Source organism: Symphalangus syndactylus, chromosome 11, assembly GCF_028878055.3.
Source record: "Symphalangus syndactylus isolate Jambi chromosome 11, NHGRI_mSymSyn1-v2.1_pri, whole genome shotgun sequence".
Lineage (NCBI taxonomy): Eukaryota > Metazoa > Chordata > Mammalia > Primates > Hylobatidae > Symphalangus > Symphalangus syndactylus.
The window spans coordinates 52,750,856-52,777,842 of record NC_072433.2 but is presented as its reverse complement, the minus strand read 5'-3'; the positions used below and the strand labels follow the sequence as shown (position 1 = coordinate 52,777,842).

Sequence of the window (26,987 nt, the reverse complement as noted above, 5' to 3'; positions counted from 1 at the left end):
ACTAGATGTGCAGGCCTGAGCCACCCTGGTGCTTGGAGTAATGACAGCCTCGCCCCGATGCCACTCTCTCCCAGCCATTGGTGAGTTGTGGGCCATCATGTATTCAGTGCCTCAGTGGACAGAGAACCAAACCCAGCTGCTCTCACAAATCTGGAGCCAATTCTAAAGTTTTTTGAGCTCTAGCTCAGTTCAGACTACTGTCACCTGCTAGGGACTGTGGGTGACTGTGGACACGACTGGCACCTGCTTGAGACTGTGGGTGACTGTGGACTCTGAGCTGGGATGTGCCGTGTCCATGGGACACTGCTTCTCCCCAAGAGTTGTTCAAGGTGGTGCCCTAGGAATGCCATCTGGACCCAGTGGAAGAGGAAGGGCAGGAAGCACCTGGCACCCACTGTTCATACCACCATCACCAGTTCCACAATGTGGCTGACTGGAAGATGCTTCCTCTCGATGAAAATCCTAAACACTAACAACAACAACAACAAAAACTATTTACAAAACAAATAACAAAGAAAAAAAGAAAATCCTAATTTTGTTGTTTCTTTCAGCAGAAGTGATATTTTCTACTCTTTACAGTTGAGAAGCTCAGGGTCTTTTAAGGCTAATTTCTCTCTTTAAGATAAGATGGCATTAGAGCACCGAATACCAATGAAGTTCATGCTGACAGCCCTTTTCATTGCAGCGGCATCTCGATGCAAGTCTTTGTATTCACACGGCCGTGACAGCCTAGGAAAGTAAATCAAAGAGAAAACAGGTATAATTTAAAAAAGGGCTCCAACTTATTTTTTTTTTTTTTTTGAGACGGAGTCTCGCTCTGTTGCCAGGCTGGAGGCAGTGGCGCGATCTCCACTCACTGCAAGCTCCGACTCCCGGGTTCACGCCATTCTCCTGCCTCAGCCTCCCGAGTAGTTAGGACTACAGGCGCCCGCCACTGCGCCCAGCTGATTTTTCGTATTTTTAGTAGAGATGGGGTTTCACTGTGTTAGCCAGGATGGTCTCAATCTCCTGACCTCCTGACCCACCCGCCTTGGCCTCCCAAAGTGCTGGAATTACAGGTGTGAGCCACCGCACCCGGCCGGGCTCCAGCATTTTTTAAAAGGCATCGCTGATGACAAGCCACACATACAGATTCCTTTAGATGGTTCCTTTGCAGCTGCTTTGGCTGAGGTTTACAGGGCCAGGTTCTGAGGATGCTACTCCCTGCCCATTCACTAAGGTGTTCTCCTTTAAGGGCTATGAATAGATTGCCAGAGCCAAGAGGAACTTACTTTATTAAGTTATTGTAAAATTGGGCTCATCGCTTAATGATACAGTTACATAAAAAATAAAATAGGACTCCCAAAGATTTCAAGAGTATTGTGATAAGATCCTAACAACAATATCATCTGTTACCTGTGCACCTGTTCCTTCAACATAATAAACATGCACTTGTGCCAGAAAATCAATTTACTCAGCGATTCAAATTCTACCCTATCTTTATTAGTTACTACGTACTCAAAGCAAATTTTAATGAGACAGGTGTGTGCTGGGCTATTTTGGAACATCCAAGAAGTCTAATGACTGAAGCAGCATAAGGTGCTACTTTACTTGCACATTGTGGTAGAAAAACGTATTATTCTAAAGTACCACGAAGATACCAGAAAAAGTGCCAATTTTATATGTGTCTATTTCAGTTGTAATTTTCCTGTATACCCACCAAGGGTCATAAGCCAGAAATCTTACGTTGCCCCATGAAAGTTACCATTTTCATTAAAAACCCATGTCCTTCCTACAGACAGTACTTGAAACACTGGCACCTTATGCAGTCTAAGTACAAGTTTCTCAGCCACTACTGCTTTGTCTAATAAACTCATGGGACTGCACTGTGTTATATACAGTAGACAATGACATAAATTTCCAAACTGTGTAAGTAAAAGACAGTCAAGAGTGGTAAGTGCATTGTGTATATAGATATAATCAGGAATACAATTGCATTTATTCACGTATTGTTGTCTGAATGGATAGAGGTTAAAAACAAAACCCATTAAAATCAGATTAAATGTAATTAAAAATATTCTGAATTATGGTCATAGCAGAAAGAATATCAATTATTTTTTAAGAATATGGATCACTGGCTGGTGCGGTGGCTCATGCCTGTAAGTCCAGCACTTTGGGAGGCCAAGGTGGGAGGATCACCTGAGGTCAGGAGTTCGAGACCAGCCTGACCAATATGGCGAAACCCCGTCTCTACTAAAAATAAAAAATTAGCCGGGCATGGTGGCCCATGCCTGTAATCCCAGCTACTCGGGAGGTTGAGGCAGAAGAATTGCTTGAACCCGGGAGGCAGAGGTTGTGGTGGGCCAAGATCGTGCCATTGCACTCCAGCCTGGGCAACAAGAGTGAAACTCCATCTCAGAAAAAAAAAAAGTATATGGAGGATCATTGGCTGTGGCTCACACTTATAATCCCAGCACTTTGGGAGGCCGAGGAGGGTGGATCTCCTGAGGTCGGGAGTTCAAGACCAGCCTGACCAACATGGAGAAACCCCATCTCTACTAAAAATACAAAATTAGCTGGGTGTGGTGGTACGTGCCTGTAATCCCAGCTACTCAGGAGGCTGAGGAAGGAGAATTGCTTGAACCCAGGAGGCGGGGGTTGCCATGAGCCAAGATCGCACCATTGCACTCCAGCCTGGGCAACAAGAGCTAAACTCTGTCTCAAAAAACAAAAAATTAATTAATTAATTAATTAATAAAGAATATGGATCCTTCTATAAACTTTAACAGATAAGAAATATGATGCCAAAGAAATAAGCTCTTTCGTCTGTTAATTTTAAGGCTTTCATTTTCCTAATCACTATTTAATATGATTTTGTAACAGATGTTGGCTTTTGTGGCCGATGGAAAATTCCACTAAGTGACTTCACATCCTTACCTCCAGTTTCTGTGCTTTATCTTTGTGAAGAGAAGCAAATAGAAAATACAGGTCATGGCCATGTGCCAAGGCACGCAGATCGAAGTAATATTTTGCATAGACACTGGCAGATACATGAATATTAAACTCAAGTAGCTCTAAGAAACACTTCTCCATCTTGCCCCTAGGGGAGGAGAAACACAATAAAACCAACATAGGACAATTCTAGTCAAGTGGGTTATCTTTAAAAATACCATTCTGAGCTACTAGGATGCTCTAAATTCTGTTTTGAAACAAATAAAGGCTGCCTGGTCGGGTTCCTACACTAATGTCCAAACAAGACACAGCTGCTTGGGGTCTCTTCTGCATCCCAGCACCCCAAGTTTGGGATGAGGGAAAGGTGGAAGCCTCTTCTGCACTCCTGCTGTGGACCCGGGGCTCATTCTTCAGAGTTCCCTTAGGGCAACTGCACAACTCAATCTCCATTCTCACTCACAAGCCCCGCAATAGCAATCACATGACGGGAATGATGGGTGCCATTTATTAGCTCTGAAGGACCTCCAGGCATTTTTACCAGGACGATAACAGGAAGGGGCTAACTGAAGTAGAGAAGCACCAACAGGAGGACTGGGCGCATCACCACGGCAACAGATGGACCCATGGAGAGCCACCGTATTATCTCAGAGGAGGAAAAACTCTAAGGCTACAAGAAGGATTCATCCCAAATAAATACTTACAAGCAAGCTGTATTCCATGGCAAAAAGAATCCCCTTCCCTCTGCTCCAGCCCGCAAGGCTATGTCAAGGGGGCATACTGCAAGTTTCTGCTCACCTTAGTGTTATGAAGAGTTGAAACTGCCACTATGACAGGGCAAGGATATTCTTTAAAGTTTGAAAGGCAGAAAAATCAAGGAGAGACATTTTGGCTAGACTAAACCCATTTTATGATGTGATTTCCAGTAGGGCCCTGGCCTTATACACGCAGTCTTGCTCCTGAGTTGGGAATGCAACCCTGAAGTGCTCAGCATCTGTCACCCCTGGCCAGAATGGGATTTGGGGGAGTTGAATACAGTGGGAGATGAAAGGGCTGGGAGCTGTCCTCTGCCACATGCTCATCCAGCCGCCCTCACCAAGGCTAAATTAATAGGTACACAGAGTAAATCTGGCTGTTTTCAGAGTAACCTCTGTAATGAGTTAATTGCTTAAAAATGAGCAGTATCTGAACAATACATTTGGTTTCTTGGTTTGAAAGTTTTTAATATTTTATTGAAAGTTTTTAATATTTTACCCAGTGGCTAAGTCAACAAATGCTTGATGTTCTCCTGTAAGGGGGACAGTTAGACCAGGAGCCAAGATGTGGTGATCTAATTTGCTGAACTTAAAACCCAGCTGAACCTACTTCCAAAATCAATTTTCTGTTCACATGTCGGTAGGTCTATAGAAATTTAAATATATATATATTTGAATTTATATATATATATATTTGAATTTATATATATATATTTGAATTTATATACATATATATATATATAACTTGAATTATTGAATTAACTTCTAACCTCCAAGCTGTCCCTGTTGATTCCTAGGCAGAGGCCAAACTAACTTTGGGATGAACTTAGTTTATGGTTTAACTTTGAAACAAAGACGGTAGCAGCCCTTTCCCAGAAGAAACCTGCTTCCTGCCTGGGGACTGGACTGCCTTTCCAGGACTAACAAATTAGCCACAAGATTAGAAATTATGGTTTAGGAGTCATGCAGCTGAAGTCTGCAAGAGTCTGAACCTCCCCCATATTGCTCCTGGGAATAATATCACTATTGTAAAACCTAAGATCAGTGCTTGAGATATTTTGCAGGCCCTGTACTGGGATCAGGTGGCACCACTCCAATCAACAAACTTGGCTCATCTGGTTTTGTGGCCCCCACCCAGAAGCCAACTCAGTGCAGGTGGACAGCTTCAACGCTCTCTGATTCCATCTCTGATGTGACCAACAGCACTCCCTACTTTCTGACCCCCACTCACCAAATTATTCTTTAAAAACCATCCCAGAGTTTTTGGAGAGGCTAATTTGAGTAACAGTAAAACTGGTCTCCCGTACAGCTGCCTCTGCATGAACTAAACTCTTTCTCTATTGCAATTCCCCTGTCTTAATAAATCAGCTCTGGCTAGGCAGCAGGCAAGAAGAAGTCAGGCAGTCACAAACCTTGCTTCCTTCAAGGGACCAGTTTTCAAATGGATGACTATGATCAAGGCCACTTTAGTGTTTGCAACGTCCAAAGCACTTCCGTTAGTTTCAAATTCATTTGCGGTCACACTCTTTGCTAAAATGGCTACCAGAAATACCACCACGATCTCTTGGTTTATACTGTTAGCAAAGTGGTGGCAAAAATAGATTTTTGTTTTTGTTTTCGAGACAGGGTCTGGCTCCATCACCCAGGGCTGGTGTGCAGTGATGTGATCACAGTTCACTACAGCCTCAACTTCCCAGGCTCGGGCAATTCTCCCACCTCAGACTCCCAGGTAGCTTGGATTACTACAGTTGCCTGCCACCATGCCCAGATAACTTTTTAAAAAAAATTTGTACCGACGGGGTTCGCTGTGTTACTCAGCAGGTCTTCAACTCCTGAGCTCAAGCGATCCACTCGCCTCAGCCTCCTGAAGTGCTGGGATAACAGGCATGAGCCACTGAGCTCAGCCGCAAAGGGGTCATTTTTAAATGTAGATATACACTGAGGTATATCTACAATAGACACTGTATCTTCAATTGCAGACATACACTGAGGTGATTCAGAATGATAGTATTATCTGGAGTCATGGACAAAGGTCACAAAACTAACTTGTGCCACTGCCTGGAATGATCTTGATGGGCTGCTGCTGCTCAATGTGAACAAGAGCTGCTCCCTTGTCTTGCACAGATGCAGCCTGCACAGCTGTCCTCACTGTCCAGCGGGCACCCAGGAAGGCTCTGCTGGAAACACCTCCCTGCTCACCCTGCCTGCCAGCTCCAGGGCCCATCCCTTCACAGCAGTCATGAGGCCGGACTGGAAGGGAGTCCTGGTGAAGCTGTGTGGTGTTGGTGCATCTGGGAGGAACCCTATGCCTCTGCAAGGCTCCTTGCACTGTCATGGGCAACTCCAGACCCCAGAGTGCTGCCGCGGATGTCTGAGTACCCATGGAGCCTTGTGAGTGTGGTGGGCATGGGGAGATGCCCCAGAAATGCTTTTCACACCACAGGTGAACGTTGGAGGTTCTAACTCATCAGGCTGATTTCCAAACACACGCAACACTCCCAGTGGGGAGGGGCCAGGGCACAGGAATCTATGGCTATTTAACTTCATATCTCAAGGTTCCTATAAAAAAAGATCTTCAGATAAAAGGGGGAGGAAAGGACCAGCAAAAGCAACTACACAATGGAGGACTTAGGTTGAAGCTAAAACTTCTCCACAGTCCAGAGTCCTTAAGACCTTAACAGTGTGGCCAATTATTTCAAAGGCCAGATGTTCGCCCTTTAAAAAGGGACCGAAACTGGCAGATAGCTTCTAAAAACCTATAAAGATATTTATTGTACTGTGCCATTCTCATAGGACACTTGAAAGAGGGTTGCCAAAAAACAATCAGAAAAATACTTTTCAGTTTATCCAGGAGGTTATTACAACAATAACACATCAAGACCTACCCATGAATGCCGGAAAATATAAACTGTTACACTAAAGCTGGATAGAGAGAAGTCTGTTGTCTTATGCCTATTTCCTTTATCTGCACAATGAAACCTATAAAGATATTTTTTACAATGTTAACTTGGAGAGCAAATGAGGTATGGAAATTGGTTACACTGTTCGCCAAAGCCTTACAAACTCACATGTTCTCAACTGCAATGTCCTTGGGATTCTGGCTGTCATCCACACTCCACAGACCACCATTTCTCCAAACCTTGGAGGCAAGAAGCATGGCTCCAAGGACAATCTTTTTCCAATTAGTAGGACAAAGATCGATGTTAGCCATTAGTTAGAAGTCGTTCAATGTACACCTGCAAAATAGAGCACTGCTCTTTGATTTCAGTTCAGTTTAAGTGTGGTGATACGAACATTTAAGAATGAAAGATTTCTTCCGGTTTTGACCAGAAAGTAAGTGCCTTTTATTCTTATGCTCTGCAGAGACTTTGCTCAAAGCAAGAGGCCAAATCACAGTCATATTGAGATACCTCTGCAGGCTACTCTGCCCATAGACATTTCCAGCCCAATTTCGGTCACAGGGATGACTGGACATCCCTGTGGGCATGAAGAGAGGCACCATTAGCACCTTCACACTCATGAAAGGCAGCACAAACTCAGGCCCAGTGCAGATTAAGGTTGTTCAGGAAACACTCCAGTGCCGTCCGTGTGCAGCGTCACACCTGGCTGGCAGGTAGGAATTTTACAGGTGTGCCATGCTTGAAAACGTAACGCCCAAGTGATACTGAGAACACTGCTGTCTTCTCCTTTTCACAATAACTAACCCACTCTTGGGACACCAGCTGAGGAACTGCGGGTCAAGAGCACTTCCCAATGCCTGCCATGCCGACAGCATGACAAGTGCAGGTCTCTGTGGCTCAGAAATAATCTCCATATTCAGTGCTGTGTTAAGGAACGCATGTGTGTGAAAGGAGGGTCCTGCTCACAGCCCCTATTTTCCATGTCTCCACAATCACTTCATGAAAACTCGTTTCTTGTCCTACAGTATCTGCATTCAGTCAGTTCGGTTGGTTTTTAGGTACAGACAGCTGTAGGCCTCTGTATCCCTGGGGTTCCTCTCAACCTGCCAAGCAGTTTGTGAGACAATCTCAGAAAGCATTTTCTATCTTTCCAATCTCTATCCTGTAAAGAACTGGGTGAGGGACCAGCTGAGTGAAGGTTACAGAGGTGAGCTGTGAGGCGTTGCCACCCCAGAGGGTGCTCTGCAGAAGAGTATGTCTCTATGCTACTTGAAGTCTTTGTATCAAGACCAAAGGAGAACAGTTCATTTTAAGAGAGTTCGTTTATTGTCCGAAGGTGATAGATCGGCGGCTCAGATCTGGCAATGTCCTCCAAACTCAACTGTGTTTTCAAAATCAAATGGCTGTGGAACGTGGTATCTTCTTATGAGAGATTCTGCTCCCTTTCCCCCTAACTCTGCACTATCAAGTATCCTAGGAATGACCCTCCCTCCCAGGGTTCAACTCCACAGCATTCATTAGAGAGCACTTGAACAGCATTGGTGAGCCCTCAACTTCCTGTCACCTTTACTGGTAAGCTGGAGCTGCTGACACTCACTGATACCACTTGCCCTCCTGGGTCAGTGAGGAATCTCCTTTTTTTAACACCAACTCTTCTGTCAGCATGGTGGATCCCATCCCACATTTGTAGAATACTGTTCTCCAAATCACCTCTTCTTGAAGACTTTCTCCCTCTCTGCCAGAGATTTCCCCCAATACAAATGTGTTTCCTGTTCCCATCCTGCTCCCCACAGCTCCCCAGGTGCATCCTCTTATTTGCTTACAGCATCAGGCCCTGTTGCCAGCTCCTCACCTCCCATCTCTCATTAACCCACCTCACCCACCCCCATCACTTGCCTGAGACTCCTCTTGCCAAGGTCCTCGGAGTCTTGACGCCTACAAACCAGAGCCCTTCACCCTAAGGCTCCACTCCCCAAGCTGGCCTTAATCTTGTCCAGGGAATGGCCATTGGCCTAGCTCCTGGGGACTAATACTTACGTGTGAGTTACCCTGTTCCAATCTGTGTGCAATCCCTCTATGCTTGCCTTCACGGGTAGGCTGCCTGCTTCAGATTCTGAGCCACCATGGGTAATGGCTCACCTATATCACCCTAGTTGCTTCTTGGTCCTCTTCTCTGCCCTAACCTTCCTCCCAGCTGTGGTCTGCTTTCCCCAAAGCAGTCGCCATAACCTCTTAAATTAAGAACACTGCACTTCCCTGCTCAAGATCTACCATGAGTGCCCCCATCAAACTGGTTGAACTCCTTCTTATGGCCTGCAAGCCAAAGGGCTCTGTGAGCTGTGGCACTGCCTGTGCGGCCTCATCTCTTCTGTTCTTTCCTTCATTCCTCTCACCACACGGGGCCCTGCTGTTTGTTCCTTGAACACACATGAAATGTGTTCCTGTCTCAGTCCTTGCACTCATCCCACTGCCTGTCATGCCAGCACTCCTTATCGTCCTCGCTTTATAGTCAGGTCACTGTTCAAATGTGACCTCTCTAGAGAGGCTCTTACTGATCATCCTTTCTGAAATAGTGAGCCCCTCCCGTCACTCTGTCTTTATCCTGCTTTATCGTTTTGCTATTTTCCATAACCTAAAAAAATGCTTTCCTCATTACAACATAAGCTCATAAAGACAAGGACTGTGTTCAACCTGTCCTCTTCTCTTCCCCAGCACTTAGAAGAGTGGGACGGGGTCGGCATCCAGGGGGTGTTTATGGAACAGACAACTTCTTGCAACATTTAGCACAGTGACCACAGCCTTTCCCATCCTTTGTTCTTCTTTTATTATCCTCTCCTGCTCTTCCTCCTCCCACTCTAGCCACTTTACTGGAGGCTTGTCCCTTACATGCTGGTAGTCCTTACAGAGCTATCTTCTGTCCTCCTTTTCTTTTCCTTTGTAGAGATGGGGACTTGCTATGCTGCGCAGGCCGGACAGAAACTCCTGATCTCAAGGGATTCTCCTGCCTCGGCCTCCTGAGTAGATGGGACTATAGGTGTGCTCCACCGTGCCCGGCTTCTCCACTTTCATTCTAAACACTTTCTCTGCATTTGAGGAGCTACTCTTTTTTCTTTGAGACAGAGTTTCGCTCTCATTGCCCAGGCTGGAGAGCAGGGGCGCGATCTCGGCTTACTGCAACCTCCGTCTCCTGGGTTCAAGCGATTCTCCTGCCTCAGCCTCCTGAATAGCTGGGATTACAGGTGCCCACCACCACACCCAGCTAATTTTTTGTGTTTTTTAGTAGACAGGGTTTCCCCATGTTGGTCAGGCTGCTCTCGAACTCCTGACCTCGGGTGATCCGCCTGTCTCAGCCTCCCAAAGTGCTGGGATTCCAGGTGTGAGCCACTGTGCCCAGCCTTGAGCAGGTGCTCTTAGTCTTCATTCCTTATTTCTAGTTCAGATTCATGCTGCAGTCCCAATGATCCAAATATTGACTGCACACAGCCACTCTGCTATCTTACAGGAACACCAAATTTAGCCTGTCTATAGTGAACACCACCTTCTTCCAATCCAGCTTTCCCCCCAGCATCAGCTCTCTCTCTCTCTCCAGCTGGAAGTTCCACTCCTGCTTCCTGCCAGCAGGTGCTGAGCATTCTAAACGGCCTGCAGCTCTATGAAGAGGCCTGCGTCTCATCCAGTGCCCACAGAAGGGTTTCTATGCAGGTGCCCAGCAAAAGCCTTCTCTTCTAAGCTCTAGCCAGATGCTAAAGGAGAGGGTACTGCTCTAAGTATCTTTTCTCTCCTGGCTGTGTGGTTGACATTCCTCTACAGGTCAGTGTAGGGAGGGGTAAACCAATCCCAGCCATCTGAAGAGGACTTGCTATTCAGAATGAGTCTCACCACAGTGATTCTTTGAGAATGATGTAGTGGTAAGGACACAGCTGCCGCTTAGCAGGCTATCTAGCAAAGCCTGTGTCCAAGTCTTACTGGTACCACATTCCTGGCAAATTATGGAGCAGGCACAAGAGGTCAGCAGGAACAACAAAGCATTCAGAGCAGCAGCTCCCAGTCACAGCATGCATCAGAAGTGCCCAGGGAATATGGCCTGGGACTCAGCTGAGATCTACATTGGAATCTGTTGAAGGAGAAACCAGAAATCTCTCCTGCTGCCTTTAATAGCAATTATTCTGTGATAAGAAAAGCAATGGCATCATTTTAAACCATAATGAAGATTAAATTCAAATATGTGTATTTACTTTGCTTGCACAGGTTTCTCTTAAAAGATCTGATGATAATTCCAGGAATCTACTTTTAGTTAGAAACACGGCCATACCCTGTGTAGGAGACCAGTTGTTAAAGATGCTTTATAGATAAGAAATATCTTACCAAAGCTACGATTGCACATGGAGCTGTTAGTCTCATGAGTTGAAAAAGAGTACGGAAATATCTGAAAATACAGTTGCATTTGGGATCATGCTCGAAGGATTTCCCTGGAGCCTTCTCTTCCTGAAAGAAGGAAAAAGGCAACATAAATATCTACTCAAGAAAACTTTTTAAGAACTCTTAAGATGGCAATGTTCACATTTGTGCCCACGTGTCCCTTACAACAATTCTGATGGGATGTCTTTTAATTTTAAAAATATAAACAGCAGGACCTTAAAATATTTTTGGTTTTCTGCAAACATAGGCCCTATGGTAGCCCTGTGGCTATCATATGTGAAGAAGGAAGTTTTTAACTTTTTATAGCATTTAAACTGATTTAAATTTAAATTGTTTTCTAGTTCTATTCACAGAGATTGTGCATATTTGTCAGGACTATTTACAAATATTTATATTGTTTGGTGCTACAGAAAATTATTTTTTTAAATGACACATTTTGTTATTTGGATGGTATATTTACTCCCCTGAGTGCACTAATTAAACCGAGCTGCAAGTCAGCTCTTACTCCAGCATGCCCACTGGACAACACTCCTTATATAAGATGATTAGACACAACAGAGGGAAGACTTAAAGGTGGGTGATTTTGACTTCAGCATCAACTAAATACAACTCTATGAGACAAAAATAGAACCTCAAAGAAAGTGACACTTACTGAAAGTGGATGTATTGGCTCTTCCAAAATAGGCAGAGATCTATTTGCAGATCTATAAAATAAGAACGTGCATTTACGAAATTAATTGGGGAATTGTTAACATCTCAGTAAAGTACCTGCTGGGAGTAGGGCATGGAGGGTGGAGGGAGATACACCTTGTTTGCTTTGCTAAAATTTGTTCACCAAAACAGTTTTTGCAAATTTTTCTCCTGGATCCTGGCCTTCAGAGGGTTTCTTGACCTCTTTTTCCTTCAGCACATAATGTCCTGAACTGTGAAGTCTTTTCTACATTGATGAGCCAGACTTGTCTTTAAATATTGACCCCACACTAACAATCAATGGTAATAAATTATATCTATTTTCACTCCTCTGACCTCATGCTGGAACACAAGAACAATTTATGAAGCAGTGGTGGTTGCCAAAAAAGTTTTTAGAACTTTTAATAAATGTGAATGAGATTCAGATTTCCCCAATCTTCCTGTAATATACATCTATCATATTTAAGTAGTTTGAGTTACAAACTTAATTGCCTTTTTATTTTAAAAGAGGCCAGTCTTTAATGGACTTTAAAAAACTAACACACTGTGTGCTCATTTAGGAAACCAGTGGTTCTTCAAATGTGGTTTGTGGACCCCTGAGATTCCCTAGAAGGCCCGTGATGTCACAAGTTTTTTTTTTTTTTTTTTGAGACAGGGTTTTTTTCTTTCACCCAGGATGGAGCACAGTGGTACAAACATGGCTCACTGCAGGCTTGACTCCTGGGCTCAAGCGATCCTCCTGCCTCAGCCTCCCAAGTAGCTGGGATGAAATGTGCACACCACCATGCTCAGCTAATTTTTAATTCTTTTTTGGTATAGATGGGGTCTTGCCACATTACTCAGGCTAGTCTCAAACTCCTGGTCCCAAGTAATTCTCCCACCTTGGCCTCCCCAAGTGCTGGGATTACAGATGTCAACCACCACCTATGGCCCTAAATGTTCTTATAAGAATACTAATTCAACCTGACAAACTGATTGAAAATGAAACATAAGAATAATTTATTACTTTCTAAAAGTATTAAGACATTGCTTGCTTTCTCACTGTTCAACACTTTTAATGATTGCATAAAAGCAAAAGTGGGTAAAACTGCTGGTTTCTCAGTATGAATAAAGGCTGTAGTACCAAATTATACTAGTATTCATTCCACTCTTCACTGTCCCTTGCAGTTTTTGTTAAAGTAGCCAGCTTCACTTAAGAATGTCCTTGATGAAACAGTAAAAATTCATGGTGTTATTAAATCCTGAAATCTCTTTTTAGTATTCTAACTAGGAAGTTCACATAAAGCACTTCTGCATACTGAAGTATGGTCGTGTTAAAGAAAAGCACTTGTGATTTAATTGTGAGCTGAACAAGCCAATTTTTCACAGAACACCATTTCTATCTGAAAGTATGACTGACTATCATTCTCAAAAAGAAGTCAAGTGAGTCTGTCATTTCAAGGAAAATAACAAGTATTTGTTGTGTATAATAAAGCTAACGCTTTCAAGCTAAAATCAGGACTTGGAAAACTCATATCTACTACTGTGAGCTTGACAGCATCTCAATATTTGAAGACATTTTTATAATCATGGTGATACTAATGAAAGTGAGTTTTTGACACTAGAGATGAACATGAATTAATATTTTCCAAATAGCCAATGCATAATATTATAAAAGCTGGCAAGGGGAAAGATCCATTTATTGTACAAGAAAGATCAGTGAGTATTAGTGGAACGAATTCATTGATATGTACAATCCCATTATAACTACTTTAATAAATCAGCACTTGTGAAGTTTTGGTGTGGCTAAAGAATACCCACAATTACCTGAAAGCTTTAAAAATACACATTTTTTCTACTATATATTTGCATGAGGCTAGTTCATCTTTTTCTTTCTTCTTTACAATAAATTGCAAACAAGACATTAAAAAATACACTTTGAGACCCTCAATAATTTAAGAGGTAAAAGAGTCTTACAAAAACCCACAAATGATTCACTTTAATACTGTAAAATAAGCACTCTACAGCTTATGTCTATAGTTATGACCTAACAGCGTGTGTCCTATTATACAAAGTGATGAGCTAGAGTAACAAGGCAGGTTTTCAAAGAGCTCACCTGTGCTTTATGCTGTAATATATTGCCAAAGTCACACTGTGGAGGAAAAATATATTTGTAAGAACTGATTTTATCATTTGTTTGGCCTGAAGATATGTTTTTAAAAGGGGGAGGAGGGAACCCTCTCAGTGGCCCTGAAATCATCTTGTTCGAAACAGTACTGTATGAGCACTTTTTTTTTGTTTTAGCTCTCTGGCTTTATAGTGAAAATAGGAGAACCAAAATGCTAGGCAATATGCTGTTAGAAGACGTTTCTGCTGATGGTTAGTATATATAAATAATTACATATTTTCCCTGTCATTTGCTCTTCTATCCATAGAACCTTTCATCCTGTGCAAGTCACTTACATCTATGTGTACATATGCTTCTATTTAGGCCATATAGTAATGTTTTGCTTTATAAGTGGCTAAGCCCTGCATTTCAGCTGATTTAGTTCACCATCACCTACTCACCCATTTGTCATTATTTCCATAAAAGCACATAATGAATGTGCTTTATACCAAATAAAGTAATTTAAAATCACCTATGCATAATTATTAGCAGAAAATTAGTAAACATAATGCACACAAAATTAATGACACTTTTAGCTATCCTGATATAAGCAGCACTAAACACACAGTGTAACACTGCATCATACAATGTTCATGACAGGTATTTCCACATTCGTTTAAACAAAATATTAGTGAACAAATACAGCTCTTCAGATGTATGTTACTGTGGTCCTAAGTCATCCTCAGATGTTGTGTGGCAGCAAACAGGGGCTTCTCTTGGATAAGTTCTGTGCTTCCATTTGCCCTCAGCATTTAAAATGAGGCTCAGAATAATTTGAGAAGGCAAATTTGAGTTGTAAAAAGTAGGCCTTAGAACATTATTAGTATCTAAGATGGATATTTCCATAGTGCCTCAAACAGTTTCATCTCCAAATTGATTTCAAAATCACAGAATTTGAAGTTACATGCTGAAAAGACCACTGAACCTTACATGACACTCCATGAACCACCCATTTTACAAATAAGAGAAACAAGGCTTCAAACTGATTTAATGCCCAAAGTCTCCACATAGTGCTTTTGTGAACTGCAGGTGTTCACGAAACACTATGGTACGGTTTAAATTTAAGCATATGCACACATACGTAGAAATGACTTGCACAGACGAAAGGCTCTATGGGTAGAAAGGAGAGCAAATGACAGGGAAAATGTGTAATTTATACGTGAGAACCATCAATCCTCCACGCAAAGGAAGCAGTGGCCCCCATGTTTGCTGCACACTGGATCACCCAAGGAGCTTTAAAAACAGCCTTACTGCCAGCTGGAGACATTCTGATTTAATTTGCACTGGGTATGATTTGGGCATCAGGGTTGTTGGCAAAGTTCCCCAGGTGATTCCAATGTGCAGCAAAGTTTGGGAATGACTGAGTTAGGGTTAAGTTCAGAATCATCTGGGATGCTTTTATCCATATAATGATGCCTCACGTACTTAAACATTTTTCTAAAAGGCTTGTGAGTGCCCAGAGATGGAGGGAATGTGGAGCTGGGAAGATGCATGTGTTTGCAGACATATATTTTGAAGAAACATGTATATGTGATTCTAATATGGCTCACTCATCCCTTTGAGAACAATGGACTACTAACCATGAAAAACATTTTTCAAAATCTTTCCAAAAAGCCAATTTGCTGTATTAATTTGCTCAATAAACCTTCATTTCATCAAAAATAAATATACCAAATGATCTCTTCTAAGATTTGAGAGCAAATTAAAACTAACTGTACTTCAAAAACAAACTTCTAGGCCGGGCGTGGTAGCTCCTGCCTGTAATCATAGCACTTTGGGAGGCGGAGCTGGGTGGATTGCTTGAGCCCAGGAGTTTGAAACCAGCCTGGCCAACACAGGAAAACCCCATCTCTAAAAAGGAAAAAAAATCCTATTTAAAAAAAACTTATAAGAATTAGACTATGCTGGAAGAAAAAGCAGAATCTCTACTTGTTTAAGCAAGGTGAAGCTTAAAAACTACTTTTGAATTGCATACTGAAACATCAGAATCTTTTGAAATCAGAAGAAACCAGGGACTCTAGCCAAAACGGAGTGGCTTTTTACTTAGGGCTGAATACAAACATTAGGTGATGACTCCATAGAGGCCAAACCTCAGGGCTTTAGACATAGGTGGAGTCCAGTTCCTGCTGAAACAGAATTTGATCTCAATAATTGTTATACATGAGAGAGGAAAGTAACATTATTATGATCATAAATTTACCATTGTTTTTATTATTGTACTTTAAGTTTCAGGGTACACGTGCACAATGTGCAGGTTTGTTACCTATGTATCCATGTGCCATGTTGGTGTGCTGCACCCATTAACTCGTCATTTAGCATCCCTCCCCCCACCCCCAATTTTAATTAAAGTGGAAATTACTGACAAATTAGCTATCCCTCCCCCCTCCCCCCACCCCCCAATTTTAATTAAAGTGGAAATTACTGACAAATTAGCTTAAAAAGCTAGTACATTAGAAACAAAATAAAGCCTGTAAGCTAGTCATGTTTATAGACTGGAAAGTTAAGTTAGGGATAAGGACATTAACAGGCTAAGGTAGTAGTTCTCAAACCGTTTTCCCAAAAATCAACACTCATAATCTAAGGAGATGTTAATAATATTCCCTGGACACCTCCAATGGAACTGGGCTTTGTTGTGACTTTTTAAATACACTTGAACCCATCATTCAAGGGTGTTTTGAAAAGGCATCTATGATTGTGGCCTATGAAGTGCTCATGCATGATGGGAAAATTTCAATGCAGATACACTACGGTACCACTGGAGGACAAGCTGTTCCTTCATCCAAGAGTAGTTTCCAAAGTAGTACCCATCATCTTAGGCCTGTAGCCCATAAAGAACTAATAATTTTTCCCAGAAACACCCAATAAAAAGCACCTCTCCTTCCCATTAGGTTCAACACTATCATAACATGAATGCATGTGCTTTTTCTGGGATTGCTTATTTGCTATCTGGCTTTTCCTTCTACCACACAGCATCTAAAGTTAAAAGAGAAACAGAAAATTCATATTTAGGTCCCAGAAATCCATATATAATTGACATCAATTTCTGAAACGGCTTGCTGAAAAGGGCAACCAAATGGCTGAAATGACAGAGGATGGCCGGGATGCTTTTAGCATACGGGGGTCTGTCACTCAGCCCTTGGCAGCCTCGTTGTACTCACTTTTCTAGTGTGTGTCTAAGATCAGGCTGGCTGACTGTGCTGTTATCTAGCAATATGGTCGAACGTGAGCTGTAGTTTCTAGCAAGAAGCCATGGAGGTATCTGAAGGAGAAGGAAGATAGAGAAAAATGTCACAATAGGCTGAACCTACAGAAGTATGGGCTTTTTTCCTTAGTCAAAATGTCAAACAATAAAGCATTAAGGTATTTCTTATGCCCCGTGACCTGCCTGAGTGTGGTATCGTGAGCAGCTCTATGGGAAACTCATTGGAGGCGCTTAACTTCCGCAGATGATGTTTGAGGAATGGGTTATAAAATGCTGCCCTTGCTATGATACCAATCATCAAACCTGGCAAGCCTCTATTATGAACTCCCTTTATAAATAATGGGAAAAGTTTAAAATAACATTTCATGGTTTTTTATTATGCAGTAAAAAGCAGCTGAGATTTTCTATTTGTTATTCACTAACTACAACAAAATGTCATACATTAAATAATATTGGCACAAGAGGCATTTTTATTGCAGTAAGTAAAGACCTAATACTACATTCACAAAGTTACTAATCCTAAGTGTACTCATTCAAGAGACAGTGTGATGGAACCAGCGTTTTAGAGTCAGAGACCCTGTGTGCCAGGGCGGCCCAGTGACCAAACAAGTGAGGGGCCATAGGTCTCTCTGGGCCTGTTTCCTTGGGGGAAGATAGAAAAACTACTGCTTTAAGACTCTCTCACATCTAGAAATCAGATGATGAAAACAACTTCGGGAATTTAACTTTCACTTCATGTTTACATAAGACTGCTATTACATTACTCAAATGAGAACTTCCAAGAATACTTTACATTCATTTCAAAAGTTGATTGATTTTATTCTGTAAGTTATTTCACACACATCATGGCACTGTCCTGCTTCACTCATGCTGCTCTCTGCCCGGAATATCTTATTTCTTTCCCCCTTCTCCCAGCAAGCTTCACCTCCTCTGCCTTCTGGGATCCCTCTGCCAGCAGCCACACCACAAAACATTTCCGGTTTTGTGTACTCGTCAGTCTAATTCACCGTGTGTTACATGATGGCAACTGCCTGCAGAGCATCCCCCTGGTGAGAAAGTAAGCCTCTCCAGGGGAGGGAGGGCCCTTCCTCTCCTAACCGCAGCTGCTGAGCACAGAATGTGGGAGAAATTCAGGAGTTCAATAAATGCTTGACAAGTTATTTAAATCAGTTACAATTTGGAAGATAAATCTTCCTACAGTTACAAATCGGTGAAAATTTATCTGCAGTGCTATCAGAGAGGTGACAGTGAACCTTTTGAGCCCTGTAGAAAATAAAGTATCTCTAAAACACTTTAAAAGTATCTATTCATTTGTTGGGAGTGCAACAGTCAATATGGAAACTGCCTCATCTGTGTTTAAAAAAATGCTCTTCCTGGCCGGGCGCGGTGGCTCACTCCGGTAATCCCAGCACTTTGGGAGGCTGAGGCGGGTGGATCATGAGATCTGGAGTTCAAGACCAGCCTGGCCAAGATGGTAAAACCCCGTCTCTACTAAAAATACAAAAATTAGCTGTGTGTGGTGGCAGGCATGCCTGTAATCCCAGCTACTCAGGAGGCTGAGGCAGAGAATTGCTAGAACCCGGGAGGTGGAGGTTGCAGTGAGCTGAGCTCATGCCACCGCATTCCAGCCTGCGTGACAGAACAAGACTTCGTCTAAAAAGAAAGAAAAATGCTCTTTCTTAAAAATAATGGCAGTAACCAAATCCTAGTCACCAAATAGTTGAAGAGATCAACAGCATTATTTAAAACCACAAAATATCAATTACTGTAGCTTTAAAAAAATAACTCAGATGAGCCTTCCTTCCTCCTATTGGGATATGCTTGTCTACATCATGTTATCACACTCTTCCATCAGGGTCTCCCACAAGTACGTGAAAGACAGAGAGAAGATCTAATGGTAGTTTAGAAAAGTACAGAGTATTTAAAAATTGCCTGTAGCCAATAATCAGAAATATCCATACTTTCTTAACAACATTTGGCTTGTTTCAGATGCCTTTTACTATAAATTCACTTACTACTTAACAAAAATCCCAGATGGTTTTGAACAATATTACTATTTGAAGGATCAAATTCTCCTTCAAGGCAGAAATGTTTTAACTCTAGCTAAACTCTTATGTCTCTTAAGCTATTCTATTAACGTATATACTTTACATTAACAGTGTATGTTTGTCAATGTACATACTATTATTGCCTCAAAAAACAAATATAGCATGAAAAATGAAAATGGACTCATTGAGATACTTTCATTCAAAGTCAAAGAAGGTATCCCTTAAAGTCACTACTATTAGGGGTGATACAGCATAATACTACGCCATAACAAAAGTTGTTTCTGAGGAAAAATCCATATATGAAACTAAAAAGAACAGAAAAAAGATGCACCAAAACATAGACTAGTTGGTACAGCTTTAGGTGATAGCTGTCCCCATTTTGTACTATTTAAAATTTCATATAAGGAACATATATTGGTCTGTGGTTTTTTTTTTTTTTTTTTTGGAAGTCTTGCTCTGTTTCCCACCCTGGAGTGCAGTGGCCTGAACTCAGCTCACTGCAACCTCCGCCTCCCAAGTTCAACCAATTCTCCCGCCTCAGCCTCCTGTGTAGCTGGAAATACAAGTGAGCACCATCATGCCAGGCTAATTTTGGCCAGGCTGTTCTCGAACTCCTGGCCTCAAGTAATCTGCGTGCCTCAGCCTCTCAAAGTGCTGGGACACAGGTGTGAGTTACCATGCTCAACTCTCAAGATCACTTTTTTCTCCCCATTTTTTTACAAGACATGTTTCAGCTACTTTTTAGATAATTAATGACTTTCAGCTGACTTAAAAATTTCTAACACTTTGTGCGCTAACAAAAACAGCTCCATCTATGTTGCACAGCAATGGGACCACATGGCATGTATGGAGTTTGAATAGAATTCTTACACAAAGGCCTGAGTGGAAAAGTGTAATATGCTTATTGGAGGTATAAATAGAAATTGTCTGAATTAATGTCATAATTATGTTGAATTTAAACTTAGATTTACACTTACATATGGGTTCTAAATTTGGATTAAGTATGACGGATTGACCAGAAATTTATTTTCTCTTCCTTCTGAAATCTCATTAGTATTAGTCATAAAATAAAACATTATACACAGGACCAGGAGACAGGATTGATGGCAGATGATCCTGAGTCAATGCTGCAAGGTGAAAAGCAGATAGAGGAGCGGCAACCGCCATGGAAGCACAACTTTGGAGCTGACAGGGAGTGACCTGGACAGAAGCAAGCAACCTTCTTTGTTTTGAAGAACCCAACCCAGGCTCCAAAATCAGAAGCACAGGGTACCTGGGAAGGTAGAGTGAAATATACAACAGAAGCCAGCAAGGTCAACTGTAAAGCTGTGCTTAGAGCCCCAAGGCCACCTCCCCTCCCATCTTATAAGGAATATGTATGCGCATTCTCTGGATATATTATACCTGAGGGTTTCTGGGCTCAGAGCTACTAGGGCTGAAACCTAGGAAATGGGATTAAATTGCACACACAAAGGGAAACTCCACCTTCCTTCTCAACCCTGCTTCTAGAAAGCCAGCAGCCATGCTTGCACTGCCCAGGCAGAACATTGGGAGACCCTTCTTGGAAGAGAACTGAACCATTGTAAAGAAAATACCCTCAAACCCTCATATAATACACTGATGTCCCCCAAAAGAAAAGCTGGCTTGACCTCCAAATCCCCACAATGAGACCCCTTAGTGAACAAAGGTCCTGCTTCCAAATAGAAAAAGCCTAAGACAACCACACATCGGAGAGAAGCCTTCAATGAGAGATCAAAATAACAGGAAAAAGGAAGTCTTGGGACCAGTAAAAATTCAGGAGCAAAACTTTAAAAAAAAAAATCTTAAAATACACTTAAGGAGATAAAAAAAATTCAATAGAAGGATTATCACAGAAAGTCAAAGAATCTCTAAGAAGCAGAATAAAAGACAAACTGGAAAATAGGAGGGGAAGAAACTAAAGATCAATGCAGAAATACTGGTCTAAGAGGCCCAACATCTGAATCATAAGAATACAAAGATAATAAAACAGAGAAAATAAGAAAATTCTCTAAAAGAGATAGTCTGCAGGCTTAATGGCTGCAATAAAATAAAAGGTCCCCACGAAGCTGTATTGTACAATTTCAGAATCCCAGGAATAGAGAAGATCCTAAAAAGCTCAAGAAATGTAAAAAATGGTTACATATGATGCATCACACAAAGGCAATAGTTTCAAGAACAGTATAATGAAAACACAATAGAGAAATGTCTTCAGAGCCATGAAATTTAGTTTTCACTCTAGAATTTTATACTCTTTAACAAAGGAGGGGTTTTGAGAGAGGCTAGATCTCTATACATATGTGTCCATGAGCCTTTCCTCGGAAACTGTGCTCCAGCACCACTGGGGAGTAACACAAGGCAGAGGGCAATGCACAGTCTAGGAGTCAGGGATCCAACGTGAGTGGGCGCAGAAGAGTTCAGAGAGGGCTCCCAGGAAAACAGGCCCAGGACAGCCTAGGGAAACATAATCTATCCTGGAGGAGGAAAACCAAAGGCCAAGGAAAGTTGCTCCAAGAAAAAAACATGCAACATATGTTTTAGTAGATAAAACATTATTTCTGTTAGGCATGTGACAAATGTTACAACACTTGGGGAAGAATAGCTGTCAAAAAAGAGGCAAAGGAACATAGTCAGAAAATTAATTCCATACACAAAATAATGAAGGATATGAAAACAAAGAGGCCAGCTGGGGGGTAATGGTCGCATTTGGCTTTATGAGCTATCACGGGCTAGGAAAAGGGGGGGTTATCTGGTAGAAGTACAGAAGCGTTCAGATTTCAGAAATATTTAAGAGAAAAAAATGAAGGATGTACAAAGAGGAGGCACAGTCAGAATACTCTATGACTCAGCAGTGAATAATATGTGCATACCCATAATCATGTAAATATCAATTAGTGATTTAATTAAAAATGTGTTACAGGTGGAAGAAACAGAGAGAAATAAGGTCACAGTGGAGTGAGGAAGCTACGCTTTCACCTGCTATGACAGGAAGTCAGCAGAAAGTGTTGAAGAAAGTGGACTTAGCTATTTTTAATTTTATTTGAATACAAAAGATTAAATATTTAAGGCAGATATTTATATCACAACCAAATTGTGTAACTTAAATGTCAGACACCCTTAAAAATGGACACAGTAAGCTAAAGACTTTCCTGCATAAATCCGATACTTAGGAAAACAGAAGAAATTCAGAAATTCCATCAAAAAAGGATCATGCTGACAGCACTGGCTCCCTGTTAAATATTTAAAGAATCATGACAGATAGACTTTTAATTCAAACAATTTCTTAACTTTTCAAAAGCTTACTTACATAATATAGGTGAGAGCTCCTCCTCTCTTCTTGCACTAAGAATGAAAAAATAACTAATCAATTCCGGTATAAATACCATAGAATAAAAGTAGTTGCTGATCATCTGATTATCACTATATAAAATGAGATAAAATTCCGTTTTTAAAAATTCTTACCAACAGAATTTATAATTTAAATAATCTGGCATGATGAATCTCGTAAAGTAAAATCTAAAAATATAGTTTTACTTTTAGACCTAACAGATGTTTTATTACACAAATATGAAAGAATCCCCACGTACATAAGGAAAGGCAAAACAAATTGGGCAAGTGTGTGCCCTGCAAATCTCATGTTGAAATGTAGTGCCCAGTGTTGGAGCTGGGGAAGCGTTTGGATCACAGGGGCAGATCCCTCATGAATGGCTTAGCACCATCCCCCTGGTAATGAGTGAGTTCCTGCTCTGAGTTCATGCATAATCTTCTTGGCTTTTTGTTGTTGTTGTTGTTGTTGTTCTGAGATGGGGTCTCACTCTGATGCTCGGGCTGGAGTACAGTGCCGTGATTATGGTTCACTGTAATCTTGACCTCCTAGGCTCAACTGATCCTCCCACCTAAGCCTGCGGAGTAGCTGGGGCTGCAAGCACGTACCATCACACCTGGCTAATTTTTAAATTTTTTGTAGAGACGGGGTCTCACTATGTTGGCCAAGGCGGGTCTCAGACTCTGGCTTCAAGTGATTTGCCTGCCTCAGCCTCCCAAAGTGCTGGAGTTATGGACATGAGCCACCACACCTGGCCTGACCTGCTTGTTTAAAAGCAGGCGGCACCTCTCACTCTCTCTTGCTCCTTCTCTCACCATGTGAGAGGTGACTTCACCTTCCACCATGATTATTAGGTTCTTGAAGCCCTTGCCAGAAGCAGATGCAGCACCACACTTCCTGTGCAGCCTGCAGAACCGTGAGTCAATAAAGCCTCTTTTCTTTATAAATTATCCAGTCTCAGGTATTCCTTCATAGAAATGCCAAAATACAGGACAGATGAGAAATTTAGCTAATAAAAAATTTACCTATTGTATATCTGAACCCCTAGGCTGTAGTGTTTTCTGATTCTACATTTACACATAGCTTACTTTCATTACCAGGATCTAATAGAGCTGACAGCTCTAAGAACCAATTTCTGGCCAGGAGCCAATCTCTAGATGCACTACAATCCCTGCAAGCATCCCAAAGGACTTATCGGTCATCTACTAATATGTTACTGAAAAAACAAATGGGTCTTTACGCAACTGAAAAGTAGCCTCTCTTAAACTCAGATGTTAAAATGAGTGTCTAACATAATTGAACATGGTATCCTCAGCACACAAAATCATTTTGTTCTAACACAGGTCCAAAGAATAAAAGCTATGAGAGGGACTTGGGCCACAATTTGTTCTCCACAATGCCTCCTCCTTTGAAGTTGAACTGGTCTCACTGACACACATTTCTCACTGCTGAAGAGACGAGGACATGGGGTAGGTTTTCTTCCACTTCCATGCACTCTATGTGTGAGATGCCCATGGTTCTGGAAGAAACTGAGAAATACAACAATCCTAACCAGAAGTTACCAGCTCAAGACAGGCAAAGTCCACACAAACTATGAAAACGCAGGGGAGAAACCCATTTTTTATTGTGCTGCGTTACTTCAGATGTTATTTTATATATATATATATATATATATATATATAGTTACTTCAGATGTTATTATATATATATAGTACTCTTGCTGTTAAAAATAACTAAAAAACATGGTGTATGGCTTTTTTTGAAAATAAAGTAAGATTTAGCAGAATGTTACAAAAAATAAGCAGGAATACAGAAAACTCCTACAGTTTTAATTCTCATCCTTAAACAAGCAGGATGTGGAAAATTTACACTAGTTTCACACACTAAGGCTAACCTGGAAAACGGCACAGGCCATATTTACATTTCCATTACATTTGAATGAATAAGTTCTGAGTAGCATGAACATGGATGTGATAGGCTCATGTGGTTAGAGCACTGTGTAAAAAGGAGGCCAAAATCACAGATCCAATCTAGAACAACGGATTCTTTTCATTTGTTCAAGTGAAATCCAACCTGTAGCCTAAATCCTATCACTCATCATTAAAATGGACTCTTTGGAGCAAGGGAAAAATGGCAAAGACGTATGAAGAAAAAGGCCCAAGTCCATGACTACTACATTAAATCATGTGACCAATTAATTGCATTGATAACAATGTCACCAATTGTGTAAACACAAAGTCTCCATGTTTCCATGAACAGTGACAACTAAAGGAAATTATGTCACACATTAAAATAAGACAAGTAAATGTATGAAAAGTTGAAACATTTTTAACTAATATCTGAGTTCCTCTAAATATGTTCTGTAATATGCAAAACAGAAAGTTTGTAGTTTTTTGCTTGGAGGAAGAAACAATATTGTCTTACCACTCATTTGATATTTTCTCAGGAAGCGTGTGCTTTCCCTTGGATGGTCAGAGGCAAAATCTGTAGAGGAAGAAGAAGGAAAAATGTAATAATTTAGATGAGTAGAAAAGATTCTTTTTAAAGCTACAAATCCATTTTAATCACTCTTAACAGTCTCGAGAAAAGATTTTAGCATAAAATGTAAAGACAATAAAGTCCATAATGTCCCAATTCTGCTGAAGAATGCGAAAATCACAGATGTTCTCCACGTACGTGGAATAAAACCAGGCTGTGTTTGGGACTTCTTTTTAAAACTTGCACCTAAATAAACTGATGTAACTTGTAGATGAATCATATACATGCCCTCCTCCTTCTACTTATCAAATAGAACCACCCTCCTCTATGCTGCTATTTCAGCACATTTCAGGGAAAGTCTCAAGCAGCAAGTGATGCTGTGGTCAATTAGTGTCAGACACTGGCTCCATATATCAAATATATAAAAACAAAGAGCTGTTTTAGGCAAAAAACAATTTGGTAAAGAGACAGGGTCACACTCTGTTGCCCGGGCTGGAGTGGTGCAGTGGTGCCATGGAGCCAGCATAGCTCACTGAAGCCTCAAACTCCTGGGCTCAAGTGATCCTCTTGCAGCTGAGACTATAGGTGCAAGCCACCATAGCTGGTTAAGTTTTAACCTTTTTTTTTTTTTTTTTTTTTGTAGAGACAAGGTGACACATGAGACATACATGAAAATGTGTTATAAATCCTAAAGAATGATATAAAGAGTCTATTTTGGGCTCTCATCCAACACTGCCCATCTACTACCTAGTGTGTAAAACCACTCAGAGGCTTACCTTACACCACCGAACAAGGAAAAACTTTCACAAGTACTTGTATGCTTTGTGTATAAAGGTACAACTCATTCACATACTATCTTTGTTCATTCATGATTTTTGAATATTCCAAGAGTATAGTACTTTCCAGTTACAAAGGCACATTCATCATGAAGCTTAATTATTCTAACGTTTAAATAAATTAAGAGGCCAACCAAAGTTTAAACAGAAGAGCTGTAAGACACTTCCACTATAGGAATGAAATCTGTAGCGTACATTTTCTATTTTGAAAACTTAGTTTTTGGCCAGCCTGGGGAGATGAGAAAGGGGCCAGAACTGGGCACTGGGGTAGGGAGGAGGAGAGAAACCACCAGATGCTGCAGGGAAAAAGAATGAGGGGTGGGGGCAGGCAGGCACGAAGCAAGGCCAGTCCTCCTGCCTGGTCTGGTCCCTGGGCCTAGGAAAGCTGGCTAGGGGCAGCAGGGAGGAACCCAAGGCTGTGGATGCCTCTAGGGGGGACCTTGGGTCAGTGGCGGCCAGAGGCGCGCCTGAGGGAAAATAGTATCAGCCGCCTCCTTACATTTGGGCATCTCCTGGTCGCTGATGTGCTGCAGGTCATGGCCCTCTTGGGCTCCGAAATCCGATGGGGCAGGCTCCACAGCAGTGGGGTGTGGTGCCACTGCCACCTCCACCTCCGTGATGTTATAGCTGCAGAGTGATTCCGCCCGCCGCACCCTGCGCTGTCTTTGCTTGGGGCTGGCATTAGGGAGCAGCGTCTTCCATCTGTGGCGGCTCCACTCCTCTCTGCCTTGGCCTGCACCTTTGCTTGACGCTGCCTCATAGATGTCAGCGCTGCAGGACAGCTCCCCAGACCTCCTGTGCTGGCCCCGCTTGGGGCTGGCGTTGGTGCACAAGCAACAGCTCAGCGTGTTCCCCATGGGGTAGCTCGGCTCCTCTCCAGCAGCTTTGGCCCTCCCTTGCTTCCAAGTCTGCAGAGCTCAGCACTTCCTCCACCTCTTCCCAGCAAATGTACGCTGGCAGGGCCAGCCCCTGGCAATGGGGCTGCACCCCACTAGCAGCCTGCACCTCGCCTCAGATGCCTCCCCTCAGCTGACTTGTCTGCAAGGGTCCCTTGGGAACCTGCTTGGTTTATTTAGAATGGGTCTAGATGTAACAAGCTGTAATTGCAGGGAAGAGAGCACAGAGGGAGCTCCTCCTCCTTCCACTGCTTCCCACCAACGGCAGGAGGTTGCCCTGACAACCGGCAGAGCTCACTCCTCCTTCCCAGGAACCAATCAGGCCCAGAGTCCCTTCCACGCGCCC

General features: G+C 42.0%; 1 protein-coding gene across 2 annotated transcripts; it reads right to left on the bottom strand.

The window, feature by feature from the left end:
• Positions 1 to 533: 533 nt before the first annotated feature.
• Positions 534 to 26,872, bottom strand: LOC129493150 (cyclin-Y-like protein 1B). 2 transcript variants are annotated; one of them, XM_055298922.2, is made up of 8 exons: positions 26,245 to 26,872; positions 24,856 to 24,915; positions 22,414 to 22,448; positions 16,997 to 17,097; positions 13,788 to 13,823; positions 11,655 to 11,706; positions 10,949 to 11,068; positions 534 to 729 (listed from the first exon to the last, which is right to left on the bottom strand). In XM_055298922.2, exons 1-8 carry the CDS (start codon positions 26,600 to 26,602, stop codon positions 712 to 714), a joined length of 780 nt encoding a protein of 259 aa, XP_055154897.1. In that variant the 5' UTR covers positions 26,603 to 26,872; the 3' UTR covers positions 534 to 711. The 2 variants fall into 2 exon arrangements, with proteins under 2 accessions (XP_055154897.1, XP_055154896.1); XM_055298921.2 differs by lacking the exon at positions 534 to 729 and adding an exon at positions 2,922 to 3,079.
• Between the last annotated feature and the right edge of the window lie 115 nt (positions 26,873 to 26,987).

What these genes read in the sequence shown, in the direction of transcription:
- LOC129493150 (XM_055298921.2), bottom strand. Translation starts at nt 26,602, where the DNA reads ATGGGGAACACGCTGAGCTGTTGCTTGTGCACCAACGCCAGCCCCAAG. An exon ending in TATTACAGCATAAAGCACAG is followed by an intron (nt 11,707 to 13,787) that starts GTGAGCTCTTTG and finishes CTTATTTTATAG; the next exon opens with ATCTGCAAATAGATCTCTGC. An exon ending in AGCCAATACATCCACTTTCA is followed by an intron (nt 11,069 to 11,654) that starts GTAAGTGTCACT and finishes TCCTTCTTTCAG; the next exon opens with GAAGAGAAGGCTCCAGGGAA.